This window comes from Eumetopias jubatus, unplaced genomic scaffold (genome assembly GCF_037043125.1).
Source record: "Eumetopias jubatus isolate StellerSeaLion01/CBP00866 unplaced genomic scaffold, mEumJub1_p1.0 scaffold_7, whole genome shotgun sequence".
NCBI classification, from domain to species: domain Eukaryota; kingdom Metazoa; phylum Chordata; class Mammalia; order Carnivora; family Otariidae; genus Eumetopias; species Eumetopias jubatus.
In genome coordinates, this window is record NW_028274813.1 from 111,385,542 (window position 1) to 111,400,265 (window position 14,724).

The window sequence follows — 14,724 nt, forward strand, 5'->3', positions numbered from 1 at the left end:
AAAAGAACAGACTTCACACACTTATTCCAAAGAAGTCATGGAACAACCAAAGAGCAATAACAAAACCATCACCACAAACCCTGGGAGGAGGGAAAAATCTCATTTCCAGAACTATCACACTGTATTAATACAATGGCCGACTTTTCACCAAAACATTGTAATAAGACATGCAAAGAGGAAAGAAAGTATGGACCAGGAAAGTTTTGTAAAAGCAATAAACAGAAACTGTCCCTGACAAAGCCCAGATGTTGGACCACCAAAGCCAAAACTTTGTATCAGCTATTTTAAATATTTTCAAACTAAAGGCAAGTATGAAAAAGATGCCTTAACTATAGAGAATATCAGTAAAGGGCTAGAAATCATAAAAATTCCATTATTGAAAAGTAGATTAACTAAAATGAAAAATTCATTGGAGGGGCTCCAGTAGAGACATAAACAAGTAGATACAGTGGAAAACACAAAATTAATATTTCCACAATGAAAGGCCCAATACTTCCCAAATTTCATGAAAAACACTAATCTACATATCCAACAACCTTCACAAACTGCAAGCATGAAAAACTAAAAAAGATCTGCACCTAGACAAATAATGATCAAATTGCTGAAAGACAAAGAATAGTTCTCATATGGTCCTAGAGTCCTGGGACAGAGCCCCGCATCGGGATCCCTCCTCAACAGAGAGTCTACCTCGCCCTCTCCATCTGCCTCTCCCCCCACTTGTACTCTCTCTCTCTAATAAATAAAATTGTAAAAAAAGAAAAAAAAGAATAGTTCCTATAAGCAGTGAAAGAGATGCAACACACACCATATAAAGGTTCCTCAATAAGCATAACACAAAATTTCTCCAAATAAAACATTAAAAATTAAAGACAGTGGAGTTATATATTCAAATCACTGAGAAAAGCCTGTCAATCAAGAATTCTGTGTCCAGTAAAACTATCTTTCAAAATTAAAGGAGAAATTAAAACATTTAAATAAACAAAAATTGAAAGAATACATTCAGCAGATAGGCCTTACAAAAAATACTAAATGAAGTAATTCAAGCTGAAATGAAAAGACACTTGATAATAAAGCAAATCTTTATGAAGAAATAAAGACCACAAGTAAAGGTAAATGTAATGTAAATACAAAACAGAGTTTGTAACTTTTTTTGTATTTACATTACATTTTGTATTGTACAATACATTTTGTATTGTACAATATTTTGTTTGTAACTTTCTTCCTCCTACCTGACCTGAAAGACAATTCCATAAAATAAATATAAATCTGTGTGTATGGATATACAATGTAGAAAAATATCTATATGAAAATAAAAGCACAAAGGAGGGAGAAAGGAACAGAGCTGTACAGAAGAAAATTTTTGCATATTATTGAAATTAAGTTGGTAGTAATCCAAACTCAATTGTTTTGTTAATTGGAATACTCAGAAATACCACTAAAAAAATAACCAAAAAACCCAAAAAGAGACACAACAAAATTAAAATGGTATGCTAGAAAACATCTCTTTAACATAAGAGAAAGTAGTAATGGAAGAATACAAGACATAAAAAAGCATATAAAAAAAAAATGGCAGGTGAGCCAGCGTGGCCCAGTTGGTTGACCATCTGACTCTTGATTTCAGCTCAGGTCATACCCTCAGGGTTGTGAGATCAAGCCCCACATCAGGCTACATGCTGGGAGGAAGGGTGCACAAGATTCCCTCTCTCCCTCCCCTTCTGCCCCATGCACTCTCTCTCAGAAGAGGAAAAAATAATAATAATAAAATAAAAAAATGGCAGACATAAATCCTACATTATGAGTAATTACATTAACTGTAAATGGATCAAACATTCCAAAGATCAAAGATAGACAAATGGCAGAATAGATTTTTTTTTAAGGATCTAACTCTATGCTTTCCCCAAGAGACATACTTCAGAGGTTCAAAGTCACAGACAAGTTCATAGTAGTTCTATATCTACTTTAAAACTTGAAACTTTGTTTAAAACTTTCCTGCAAACTTATCAGATAAAGGGCTAGTATCCAAAAATCTATAAAGAACTTACCAAACTCAACATCCAAAAACCAAAAAATCCAGTCAAGAAATGGAAAGAAGACATGAACAGACATTTCTCTGAAGAAGATATACAAATGGCCAACAGACACATGAAAAAATGCTCAACATCACTTGACATCAGGTAAATACAAATCAAAACCACAATGAGATGCCACGTCACACCAGTTAGAATGGCTAAAATTAACAACTCAGGAAACAACAGATGTCGGTGAGGATGCAGAGAAAGCAGAAACCTCTTACACTGCTGGTGGGAATGCAAACTGGTGTAGCCGCTCTGGGAAGCAGTATGCAGGTTCAAGAAGTTAAAAATAGAGCTACCCTACAGCCCAGCAATTGCACTACTAGGTATTTACCCGAAGGATACAAACAGTGATTCAAAGGGGCACATGCATCCCAATGTTTATAGCAGCAATGTCCACAATAGCCAAAATATGGAAAGAGCCCAGACGTCCATCAACAGATGAATGGATAAAGAAGATGTGGTATATGGGGCTCTGGGTGGCTCAGTCACTTAAGCATCTGCCTGTGGCTCAGGTCACGATCCCAGTGTCCTGGGATTGAGCCCTGCATTGCCTAGGTCTCCCTACCCCTGCTCTTGTTCTCTCTCTCTCTCTCTCCCTCGCTCCCTCGCAAATAAAAAATGTTACACACACACATATACACACACAGGAATATTACTCAGCCATCAAAAAGAATGAAATCTTGTCATCTACAATGATGTGGATGGAACTACAGGGTATCGTGCTAAGTGAAATAAGTCAGTCAGAGAAAGACAAATACCATATGATTTCACTCATATGTGGAATTTAAGAAACAAAACAAATGAACATAGGGGAAGGGAAGGAAAGATAAAATAAGATGACAGTTGAGAGAGAGGCAAACCATAAGGGATGCTGAACTCTAGGAAACAAACTGAGGGTTGCTGGAAGGGAGGTAGGTGGGGAGTAGGGATAACTGGGTTATGGGCATTAAGGAGGGCACTTGATGTAATAAGCACTGGGTGGTATAAGCAACTGATGAAGCACTAACTCTATCTCTGAGCTAATAATGTAAAAAAAATTTTTTTAATAAAATTAAAAAAAACACCTTCCTGCAAAGAAAAACACAGGACTAGATTGTTTCATATCAATTCTAACACGGATAGTAGGGGGAAAAAAAGTTCTACACAAACTCCTCCAAAAACATAAAACATCCCAACTCATTCCCATGAGGCCAGAATTAACCTGAGACAGACGGACGGATGGACGGATGGAAGGAAGGAAGGAAGGAAAAGAAAACATATCAAAAATTCTAAACAAAATTTTAGCAAACCAAATCCAGTAATACATTAAAGGATAATACATCATGAAAAGTGGTGTTTACCCCAGAAATGCTGAAATGGTTTACCAATCAAAAATCCAGTAATATAACTCACCGTATTAACAAATTATTCTTTGTAAACCATATGACCATCTCAAATAGACACAGAAAAAGCATTTGACAAAATTCAACAACCATTCCTGATAAAAATTCTAAACAAAGTAGGAATAAAAGGGAATGGTCCTCGATCTAATAAAGAGCATCGACACAAAACCAATAGCTATTATCATACTTAATGTTTAAAGCTGAATGCTTTCCCCCTAAGACAAGAATGTTACTTTAACCACTTATATTCATATTGGCATAATCAGTGAAATCTGCAAGGAAAAAATATCCAGATTGGAAAAAAAGAAACAAAACTGCCTTTTTATTCATAAATATGATTTCTTATGTGGAAAATCCAATGAAAACTTAAAGCCAGAATATTTGTATCTAGCCAGTTTGTAGAATACAAAATCAAAGTGCCAATACCAACTATATCTCTATATATTAGGAACTAACAATTGAAAACTTAAATACCATTTACAAAAGCATCAAAAAATACTGACAAGTATAACTTACTATATATGTTGAAGTTCTCTACATTAAAAACAACAAAATACTGAGAGAAATTAGAGACGATCTTCATAAATGGGAAAATAAACTTGTTCATGAGTCAGATGACTTACTATTGTTAGCATATATCAGTTCTCTCCAAATTAAACTACAGATTTAACACTATCCCAAAGTCCAAAAAAAACTTTTATAGGAAACTGACAATTTAGTTCTAAAATTCATATGGAAATGCAAAGGACAGAATATCCAAACAACTAAGCAAAAGAAGGATTAATACAACAAATTTCAAAAATTATTATAAAGTTACATAATGAAAGTAGCAAAGCACTATCATAAAGACAAATGAATCAACAGAACAGAAGATAGAATTCAGAAATAAACCCACATATATATGGACAATTTTTTGACAAAGACACAAAGGCACTAAGGTAAAGAAAAAAGTCTTTCAACAAAAAATAGTCTTGAAACAAATAGATATTCATAGGAAAGCACTGGATCTGGGTGGCTTAGTCATTAAGCATCTGCCTTCAGCTCAGGTCATGATCCCGGAGTCCTGGGATCAAGCCCCACATCAGGCTCCCTGCACAGCGGGGAGCCTGCTTCTCCCTCGTCTGGGTGGTTCAGTTGGTTAAGCATCCAACTCTTTATTTTCACTCAGGTCATGACCTCAGGGTTGTGAGATCAAGCCCTGCATCATGCTCCATGCTGGGCGTGGAACCTGCTTAAGATTCTCTCTTTCTCTCCTTCTCCCTTTGCTCCTCCCCCCTTGCTCACACACATACTATGTATCTAAAAAAATAAATAATAAATTAATAAATAGAAATAGAAACGCCATATGATCCAGCAATTCCACTTCTGGGTACATATCCGAAAGAAATGAAATTATTATCTCAAAGAGATATCTGCACCCCCATGTTCACTGCAGCATTATTTACAATAGCCAAGACATGGAAACAATCTGAGTGCCCAATGATGAATGAATGGCTAAATGTTTATGTATATATGATGGAATATTATTCAGCCATAAAATAAGAAAATCCTGCCATCTGCAACAACATGGATGGACTTCGAGTGCATTATAAGTTAGATAAGTTAGGCAAAGACAAATACTGTATCATCTCACTTATATGTGGAATCTAAAACAAAACTCATGAAAAAAGACTGGAGGTTTCCAGGGAGGATGGGGGAGTGGGGAATGGGTGAGGGTGGTCAAAAGGTACAAATTTCCAGTTATAAGATAAATAAGTTGTGAGGCTGTAATGTACACCATGGTGACTATATTTACCAGTACTGTGTCATATATTTGAAAGTTACTATGAGAGTAAATCTTTAAAGTTCTTACCTCAAAAAAAAATTGAAATTATGTCAGGTGATAGATGTTAACTAAACTTACTGCGGTAATCACTTCTCAATATATACATATATCAAATCATTATGTTGTATACCTTAAATTAATACAATGATGTATGTCAATTATATTTCAATAAAACTGAGTAAAAAATTTTAAATTCTGCTCTTCAAAAAGTAGTATCATGAAAGGGTTAAATCTAAATTAAACTGAAAACACAATAGTCCAAAATCACTGAGACACAGCCAAAGAAGTTCTAAGAAGGAAATATATAGCGACACAGGCCTACCTCAAGAAACAAAAAGCTCAAATAAACAATCTAAATATACAACTAAAGGAACTAGAAAAAAATAATAAAATAAAACCCACGGTGAGTAGAAGGAGATCAGAGTAGAAATGAATGACAGAGACTTAAAAAAGCAACAGAAAAAAATCAATGAAATCAAGAGCTGGTTCTTTGAAAAGGTAAACAAAATTGATAAACCCTTAGATCCATCAAGAAGAAAAGAGGAAGGACCCAAACAAATAACAGATATGAAAGAGATGTAACAACTAACACCACAGAAATAAAAAGAATTATAAGAGAATACTATAAAAAATTATATGGCAACAAACTGGACAACCTAGAAGAAATCTATAAATTCCTAGAAACATACAATCTTTCAAAACTGAACAGGAGAAACAGAAAATCTGAACAGACCCACTACAAGTAACAAAACTGAATCAGTAATGAAAAATAGAAGTCCAAGACCAGATGGATCCACAGGTGAATTCTACCAAACATTTTAAAAAGAATTAATACCTATTCTCATCAAACTATCCCAAAAAATACAAGAGTAAGGAAAGCTTCTAAATACATCCCTGATGCCCAAACCAAAAAAAGACAACACCCACACACAAAAAAACTACAAGCCAATATCCCTGATGAACACTGATGCAAACACCTTCTACAAAATATTACCAAACCACAACCACATACCACAATACATTAAAAAGATCATTCACCACAATCAAGTGAGATTTACTCCAAGGATGTAAGAATGGTTCAGTATTCACAAATCGATGTGATACACCACATCAACAAAACAAAGGATAAAAATCATATGATCATCTCAGTAGTTGCAGAAAAACCATTTGACAAAATTCAAATTCCACTGACAATACAAACTCTCAAAAAAGTGGGGTTAGAGGGCACATACCTCAACATAATAAAGACTATATATGAAAAACCTACAGCTAACATCATACTCAATGGTGAAAAACTGAAAGTTTTTCCTCTAAGATCAGGAACAAGACAAATATGTCCACTCTTGCTACTTTTATTCAACACAGTATCAGAAGTCCCAGCCACAGCAATCAGACAAGAAAAAGAAATAAGAGGCATCCACACTGGTAAAGAAGTTAAACTATCACTATTTGCAGATGACATGATACTATACATAGAAAATCTTAAAGACTCCACCAAAAAGCAACTAGAAGTAATAAATGAATTCAGTAAAGATGCAGGATACAAAATTAACACCCAGAAATCGGTAGCATTTCTATAACCTAATAACAAAGCAGCAGATGGAGAAATAAGAAAACACCACCATTTACTACTACACCAAAAAGAATTAAGGACCTAAGAATAAACTTAACGAAAAAAGTCAAAGATCTGTACTCTGAAATCATAAAATACTGATGAAAGAAACTGAAGATGACACAAACAAATGGAAGATATTCCAGGCTCACGGACTGGAAGAATTAGTATTGTTAAAATGTCTCTATTAACCAAAGCAATCTACAGATTCAATGCAATATCTATCAAAATACCAAAAGCACTTTTTAAAAAACTAGAACAAATGACAGTAAAATTTCTATGGAACCAAAAAAGACCTGGAATAACCAATCTTTTTTTTTTTTTTAAGATTTCATTTATTTTTTGACAGAGAGAGACACAGTGAGAGAGGGAACACAAGCAGGGGGAGTGAGAGAGGGAGAAGCAGGCTTCCCGTGAAGCAAGGAGCCCGATGTGGGACTCGATCCCAGGACCCTGGGATCATGACCTGAGCTGAAGGCAGACGCTTAACAACTGAGCCATCCAGGCACCCTAACCAAAACAATCTTGACAAAGAAAAACAAAGCTGGAGGTATCACAATTTCACATTTCAACATATACTACAAAGCTGTAGTAATCAAAACAGTATGGTACTGGCACAAAAAGAGACACAAAGATAAATGGCACAGAACAGAGAGCCCAGAAATAAACCCACACTTATACAGTAATTAATCAATGACAAAGGAAGCAAGAATATATAAGGGGAGACAGTCTCTTCAATAAATGGTGCTGGCTGGGAAAATTGGACAGCTACATGCAAAAGAATGAAAACTGACCACCTTGTAACACAAAAATAAACTCAAACTGGATTAAAACCTAAATATGAGACCTGAAACCATAAAAATCCTAGAATAGAACACAAGTAGTAATTTCTCTGACATCGGCCAAAGCAACATTTTTCTAGATATGTTTCATAAGGCAAGGGAAACAAAAACAAAAACAAGCTACTGGGACACCAAAAAAAAAAACAACAAAAAAAAACGTTCACACAGTGAAGGAAACCATCAAGAAACAAAAACAACCTACTGCTGAGAGGGAAAAATATTTGCAAATGATGTATCTAATAAAGAGTTAATATCTAAAATATATTAAAAAAACTTCTAGGGGCACCTGGGTGGCTCAGTCATTAAGCGTCTGCCTTCAGCTCAAGTCATGATCCCAGGGTCCTGGGATCGAGCCCCCATCAGGCTCCCTGCTCGGCGGGAAGCCTGCTTCTCCCTCTCCCACTCCCCCTGCTTGTGTTCCCTCTCTCGCTGTGTATCTCTCTGTCAAATAAATAAACAAAAAAATCTTTAAAAAAACAAACTTCTACAACACCAAAAAAATAATCCAATTAAAGTGGGCAGAGGACCTGAATACATACAGATGGCCAACAGATACATGAAAAGATGATCTATATCACTCATTATCAGAGAAATGCAAATCAAAACCACAATGAGATATTACCTTACACCTGCTAGAATGGCCATAATCAAAAACACAAGAAATAGTAAGTGTTGGCGAGGATGTGGAGAAAAAGGAACCCTTGTACACTCTTGGTGGAAATTTAAATTGGCACAGCCAATATGGAAAATAGTATGGAGGTTCCTCAAAAAATTAAAAATAGAAATACCATATGATCCAATAATTTCGATACTGGGTATTTACCCAAAGAAAACGAAAACACTAATTCAAAGAGATATATGCACTCCTATGTTTACTGCAGCATTATTTACAATAGCCAAGATATGAAACAACCTAAGTGTTCATGAACAGATGAATGGATAAGGAAGATGCAGTGTGTATATACAAAGGGATATTACACAGCCATAAAAAAGAATGAGATCATGTCATCTGAGACAACATGGATGGACCTAGAGGATAGTATGTTAAGTGAAATAAGTCAGGCTGAGAAAGAAAAATACCATATGATTTCACTCGTAAGAATCTAGGGAAAAAAAAAAGAAATAAAAAGCAGAATCAAACCTATAAATAGAGAACAAACTGATAGTTGCCAGAGAGGTAAGGAGTGGGAGGTTGGGCCTAACGGGTGAAGGGGAGTGAGAGATACAGGCTTCCACTTATGGAATGAATAAACCATGGGAATAAAAGGCACAGCATAAGGAATATAGTTAATGATACTGTAACAGCATGTATCAGGATAGATGGTAGGTAACTTGTGGTAAACACAGCACAATATTATAAACGTGTGGAATCACTAAGTTGTACACCTGAAACTAATATAGCATATTGTCAATTATACTCAAAAAAAAAAAAAGAAGTGGTTAAATCTGGGAGAAAATGTGTGCAAACACATATGTGATAAAGGACTTATACCCACTACACAAAAAACTTTCCAAAAAACAGTAAGAAAACACAGTAAAAAGTTGGACAATAAATTTTGACAAACATTTCACCAAAGAAGATATGTAAAAGGCAAATAAACACATGAAAATATGCTCACAGGATTAGTCATTATAGAATGCAAATTAAAACCTCAATGAGATACCACTGTGTGTGTGTGTGTGTGTGTGTGTGTGTGTGCGTGTGTGTGTGTGTATGGATTAACAAGTGTGGTAAACCCAGACAGTGGAATTCTACCTAAGCAAAAGGAATGAATTACTGACACATACAACATGGATGAATCCTGAAATAATTATACCACGAGAAGTCAAACATAAAAGAGTACATAATAAATGATTCCATTTATATAAAAATTAGTTTGTAGAATACAAACTAATCTATAGTGACAAAGTAAGTGGTTTCTTGTAGATGACTGAGCCGGAAAGGGTTAAGAGGAATTACAAAGAGATATGAGGAAACTTTAGCAATAATGGATATATTCAGTATCTTGACTGTGGTGGTGGTTTAATTATTATGTATACATGTCAAATTTTATCAAATTGTACATTTTCAATATGTGCAGTTTAATATATCTCAATTATACCTCACAAAATCCCTTTTAAAAAATAAGTAATATGGGCACCTGGGTGGCTCAGTTGGATAAGCATCTGACTTCAGCTCAGGTCACGATCTCAGGGTCCTGGGATTGAGCCCCACCTTGGTTTCCCGCTTAGTGGGGAGTCTGCTTGCCCCTCTCCCTCTGCCCCTCCTCCTGTTCATACGTGCGCACTCTCTCTCTCTCTCTCAAATAAATAAAATCTTTAAAAAAAAAATAAGTAACATTACCTTTTCCTTTCACCTCTAAAACAAAAATGGTGTATTCTCTATCCTTTCTACCTTTGGTAATATTACTTCTAAACGTTATAGAACTAAACCTTTTCCCCATATTCTTTACATTTTCAAACTGAACTCTTAGAATTCAATACTAGGCACAGATGTTAAAGTTACAAGGATATAAATATATTGATAAGAGTATTTTCCCCAAGAATGAAGGGGGGGAATCGGAGGGGGAGACCAACCATGAGAGACAATGGACTCTGAAAAACAAACTGAAGGTTCTAGAGGGGAGGGGGGTGGGAGGATGGGTTAGCCTGATGATGGGTATTAAAGAGGGCACGTTCTGCATGGAGCACTGGGTGTTATACACAAACAATGAATCATGGAACACTACATCAAAAACGAGTGATGTCATGTATAGTGATTAACATAACAATAAAAAATTTTTAAAAAAGAGTATTTTCCCCAAACACCTAATTCCACAACCCAATTACAGACAGGAGTCCTGCCCCTGCTATTTCCCTTTACAGGGGGATACATACAACCCCAATCATCTCCTTCTTTATCACTATGACCCAAAAACACCTTTGAAAAATAATGCCACTGTCACACTTTTAAACTTTCACACTGCCTTTTTTGCTTTCCATCTTCCATTTTTCCTTGGTAACTAAAAATGATGTCTATACTTCTAGTTTCATTTTCTCACATCTACCAAATTTTTACTTTTTATTTTTCAAAGATAAACATGTCAGAGCATATCAGTTTATACCTTATAAACATACAAGAGTAAGCAAAGTATTTCTATGCACTTACCTCAAGTACTGGTCCAGCTCCAAGAATAATTTGTTCCACTCCACTGGCAAATCCCTTCTGACTGAGAGCAGTAAGGTGGTGAATAAGGAAGTTTGTGCTTTGAGTCTTCCCAGAACCACTCTCTCCTGAAATCACGATGCACTGATTCTTTTTGCGCTGAAGCATGGCATGATAAGCTACATCAGCCACAGCATAAATGTGGGGCTCCAGTTTTCCCAATTGGTGGTTATCATACATTTTGACATATTTGGGATTATAAATAGGAAGAAACTTGAATGGGTTAATAACTATTAGAATACTGCCAACATAGGTATAAATTTTTTCATGCTTAAAGCGATTTCGTAGGTTTTCTAAAAGAGTTTTCTCATTCAAATCAGGTAAGCTACATAAATCATCAAAGTCTTTCTGTTGAGGCTGTGGAAGAAAACCCCGTTCCATCATCCTGCGGCGTTCTTCTGTTACCCGTAGCCATGACTGCAGACTACCATAATGGATTGATCCATCAAGGTTTTTTTCTCTCAGAAGAAAGCGATAGTCCTCTCCACTCAGGCGATTTTCCAGAGCCATCCGGGGCCACAACATCATTCGCTGAACTGGACAGTCTGTTGGATTGAGTATCCATTCTTCTCCACCAAATTCCTTTACTTCTGCAAGAACATAACATTTTGTTTTGTCAAGATGAAGTCTGTTTATAAGAGAGTCAATCACCTCAGCAGCTGTGGAGTTTTTTCTGGCAGGAATTGGACAGTAGATAGTCCCTTCTGAAATTGTCCCAGGATATATATGTAATGTATGTTCATTATCCTCAAAGCGTCGTCTTCCTCCATCATTTATATTCATATTGGACCCTGTCCCATCAGCATGGATAGTATGTGTTCAAGACCGTGCAAACCATTTTTGTGGCAAAAGAACTGTAACGTAAAAAGTGTGAAACATTTAGAAATCATATTACACAATCTTTACTTTCTGATACTCAAGAAGGCTTAAATCATTTCATTACATCTTTTAGAACATAAAATCCTAACTCTTAGTCTAGAAACAGTCTTGAAAACAGTCTCAAGACCACATATTACATTTTATTGTCCAAATCTGGACACTTTCTAAAACAGCAAATTGCCAAAGATTTTTTCCATGTTTTATTATACTAATAATTTAAAATCCAGAGTACAAATAAAAATTATTTTGTCCTCCACTATATCAAATGTTTCTAAAGTACCTGAGATTGGAGTCAAGTTCTTTTTTTATATATGAAGAGCCTCAGCAAAGCTGAATTAAAATGGGCAGAATAATCATGCAAATCTAATCACTCTGTATCCAAAAGCTCTTATGAATAAAGCAAAACCAAAAAAGAATGCCATCAATGAAGCCAAATTTTTGTGAAATTAAAAGCAGTAAGAAGATGAAATTAACAACACAGGAAACAACAGGTGTTGGTGAGGATGCAGAAAAAGAAGAACCCTGTTACATTATTGGTGGGAATGAAAACTAGAGCAGCCACTCTGGAAAATAGGATGGAAGTTCCTCAAAAAGTTAAAAATAGAACTACCTTATGATCCAGCACTACTAGCTATTTACCCAAAGGATACAAAAATACTAATCAAAGGGATACATGCACACTAATTTTATAGCAGCATTATTAACAATAGCCAAATTATGGAAAGAGCCCAAATGCCCATCAACTGATGAATGGATAAAAAGAGGTGGTATGTATGTGTGTGTGTATAATGTGTGTATAATTATATATATATATCAAATATTCCTACTATTACTCAGCCATAAAAAAGAATGAAATCTTGGGGCATCTTGGTGGCTCAGTCAGTTAAGTGTCCAACTCCTGATTTCGGCTCAGGTCATGATCTCAGGGTCCTGAGATCCAGCCCTGAGTCTGGCTCCCCACTCAGCAGGAAGTCTGCTTGAGATTCCCTCCATGTCCCTCTGCCCCTCCCCCCACTCATGCACACTTTCTAAAATAAATAAATAAATCTTTAAAAAAAAAAGAATGAAATCTTGCCATTTACAACATGGATCGAGCTAGAGAGTATTATGCTAAGTGAAATAAGTCAGAGAAAAACAAATACCACATGATTTCACTCATGTGGAATTTAAGAAACAAAACAAATGAACATGGAGGGGCGGAAAGAGAGGCAAACCAAGACTCTTAACTATAGAGAACAAACTTATGGTTACCAGAGGTGGGGGGGGGGGCGGTTACTTAGGTGATGGGAATTAGGAGGGCACTTGTGATGAAAACTGGGTGTTGTATGTAAGTGTTGAACCACTAAAATCTACACCTGAAACGAATGTTACACTGTATGTTAACTAACTGAAATTTAAATAAAAACTTGAGAAAAAAAAAACAGTAAGAAGATGAGATCAAATACACAGAGAACCTAAACTACATGAAATTATAACTAAGAGAATAATAAGAGAAAACTGCTATAGAATAGAAATATTTTCAAGGACTTTTGGGCTCTGACTCTCCACCTCCCCTAAGTGGTGAGTTAAGGCAGTCAACAATAAGATCCTGCCACTGGCTTGCTGAACAAAGCTGATAAAATTATACAGCAAAATACTACTATAAATTTCATTCAACCTTCCCTTTTCCTTCAAAGCTACTTTTTTATCTAACTTTATTTCATTCCTTACAAATATTCTGCATATCCTTCCAATCTTCTCAAACCCCACATATATAACACCTCGAGAATGATTTCAACTTTGGAAACTCACTGAGAAAATAGTGTCTTTTCCAACTCAAAACATATTTCTATTTTCATCTCATCTCTGCTTTTCCATTCCAGTTTACACAGAAAATAATACTCCACATCCTTTCCAGGGCTAATAAAACCTATTTCTTATCATCTCCCTCAGTAACTTGCCCCATCAAAAAAACCATTCTCATGTGTCATCACTCTTTCCCTTTTTAGTTTATTTCAGCCTTTAACATATAAAGATGCCATGTTATTTTTATTTTTTTTATTTTTTTAAAGATTTTATTTATTTATTTGAGAGAGAGTGAGAGAGAGCATGAGCAGGGTGAAGAGCAGAGGGAGGAGCAGGCTCCCTGCTGAGCAGGGAGCCCAATGTGGGACTCGATCCCAGGACTCCGGGATCATGACCCGAGCTGAAGGCAGAAACTTAACCAACTGAGTCACCCAGGTGCCCCGCCATGTTATTTTTTAAAAATACTTTCAGTTACTTCTTTCTCATACTACTGCATATTTGTCCAAGTCCTCAAATGAAGAAACTGTTTCTTAACCTTTTTCCTAGATGATTTTTCAAACACAGAGAATATTACGGAACATATAAAAAGCAGTCATATACATGAAAAAATGCTCAATATCACTTGACATCAGGGAAATACAAATCAAAACCACAATGAGATGCTGCTTCACACCAGTCAGAATGGCTAAAATTAACAACTCAGGAAACAACAGATGTGGGCGAGGATGCAGAGAAAGCAGAACCCTCTTACACTGTTGGTGGGAATGCAAACTGGTGTAGCCACTCTGGGAAACAGTATGCAGGTTCCTCAAGAAGTTAAAAATAGAGCTACCCTACAACCCAGCAATTGCAGTACTAGGTATTTATCCAAAGGATGCAAACAGTGATTTGAAGGCACACATGCACCCCAATGTTTATAGCAGCAATGTCCACAGAGCCAAAATATGGAAAGAGCCCAGATGTCCATCAACAGATGAATGGATAAAGAAGATGTGGTGTATGTGTATATATACACACAATGGAATGTGGTATACACACACGCGCGCACACACACATACACACACACACAATGGAATATTATGCAGACATCAAAAAGAATGAAATCACGGGCACCTGAAT

The 14,724-nt window shown here is 35.9% G+C and overlaps 1 protein-coding gene across 6 annotated transcripts in view; it reads right to left on the bottom strand.

The window, feature by feature from the left end:
- MYO9A (myosin IXA) overlaps window positions 1–14,724 on the bottom strand; it is a 291,397-nt gene that overhangs the window by 235,719 nt on the left and 40,954 nt on the right. For all 6 annotated transcript variants that reach the window (XM_028100036.1, XM_088024883.1, XM_028100037.1 and 3 more), the window contains exon 2: window positions 10,885–11,795. In XM_028100036.1, coding sequence (XP_027955837.1) covers window positions 10,885–11,724 — 840 coding nt within the window. In that variant the 5' untranslated portion in view covers window positions 11,725–11,795. The remainder of the gene's footprint in view (window positions 1–10,884; window positions 11,796–14,724) is intronic.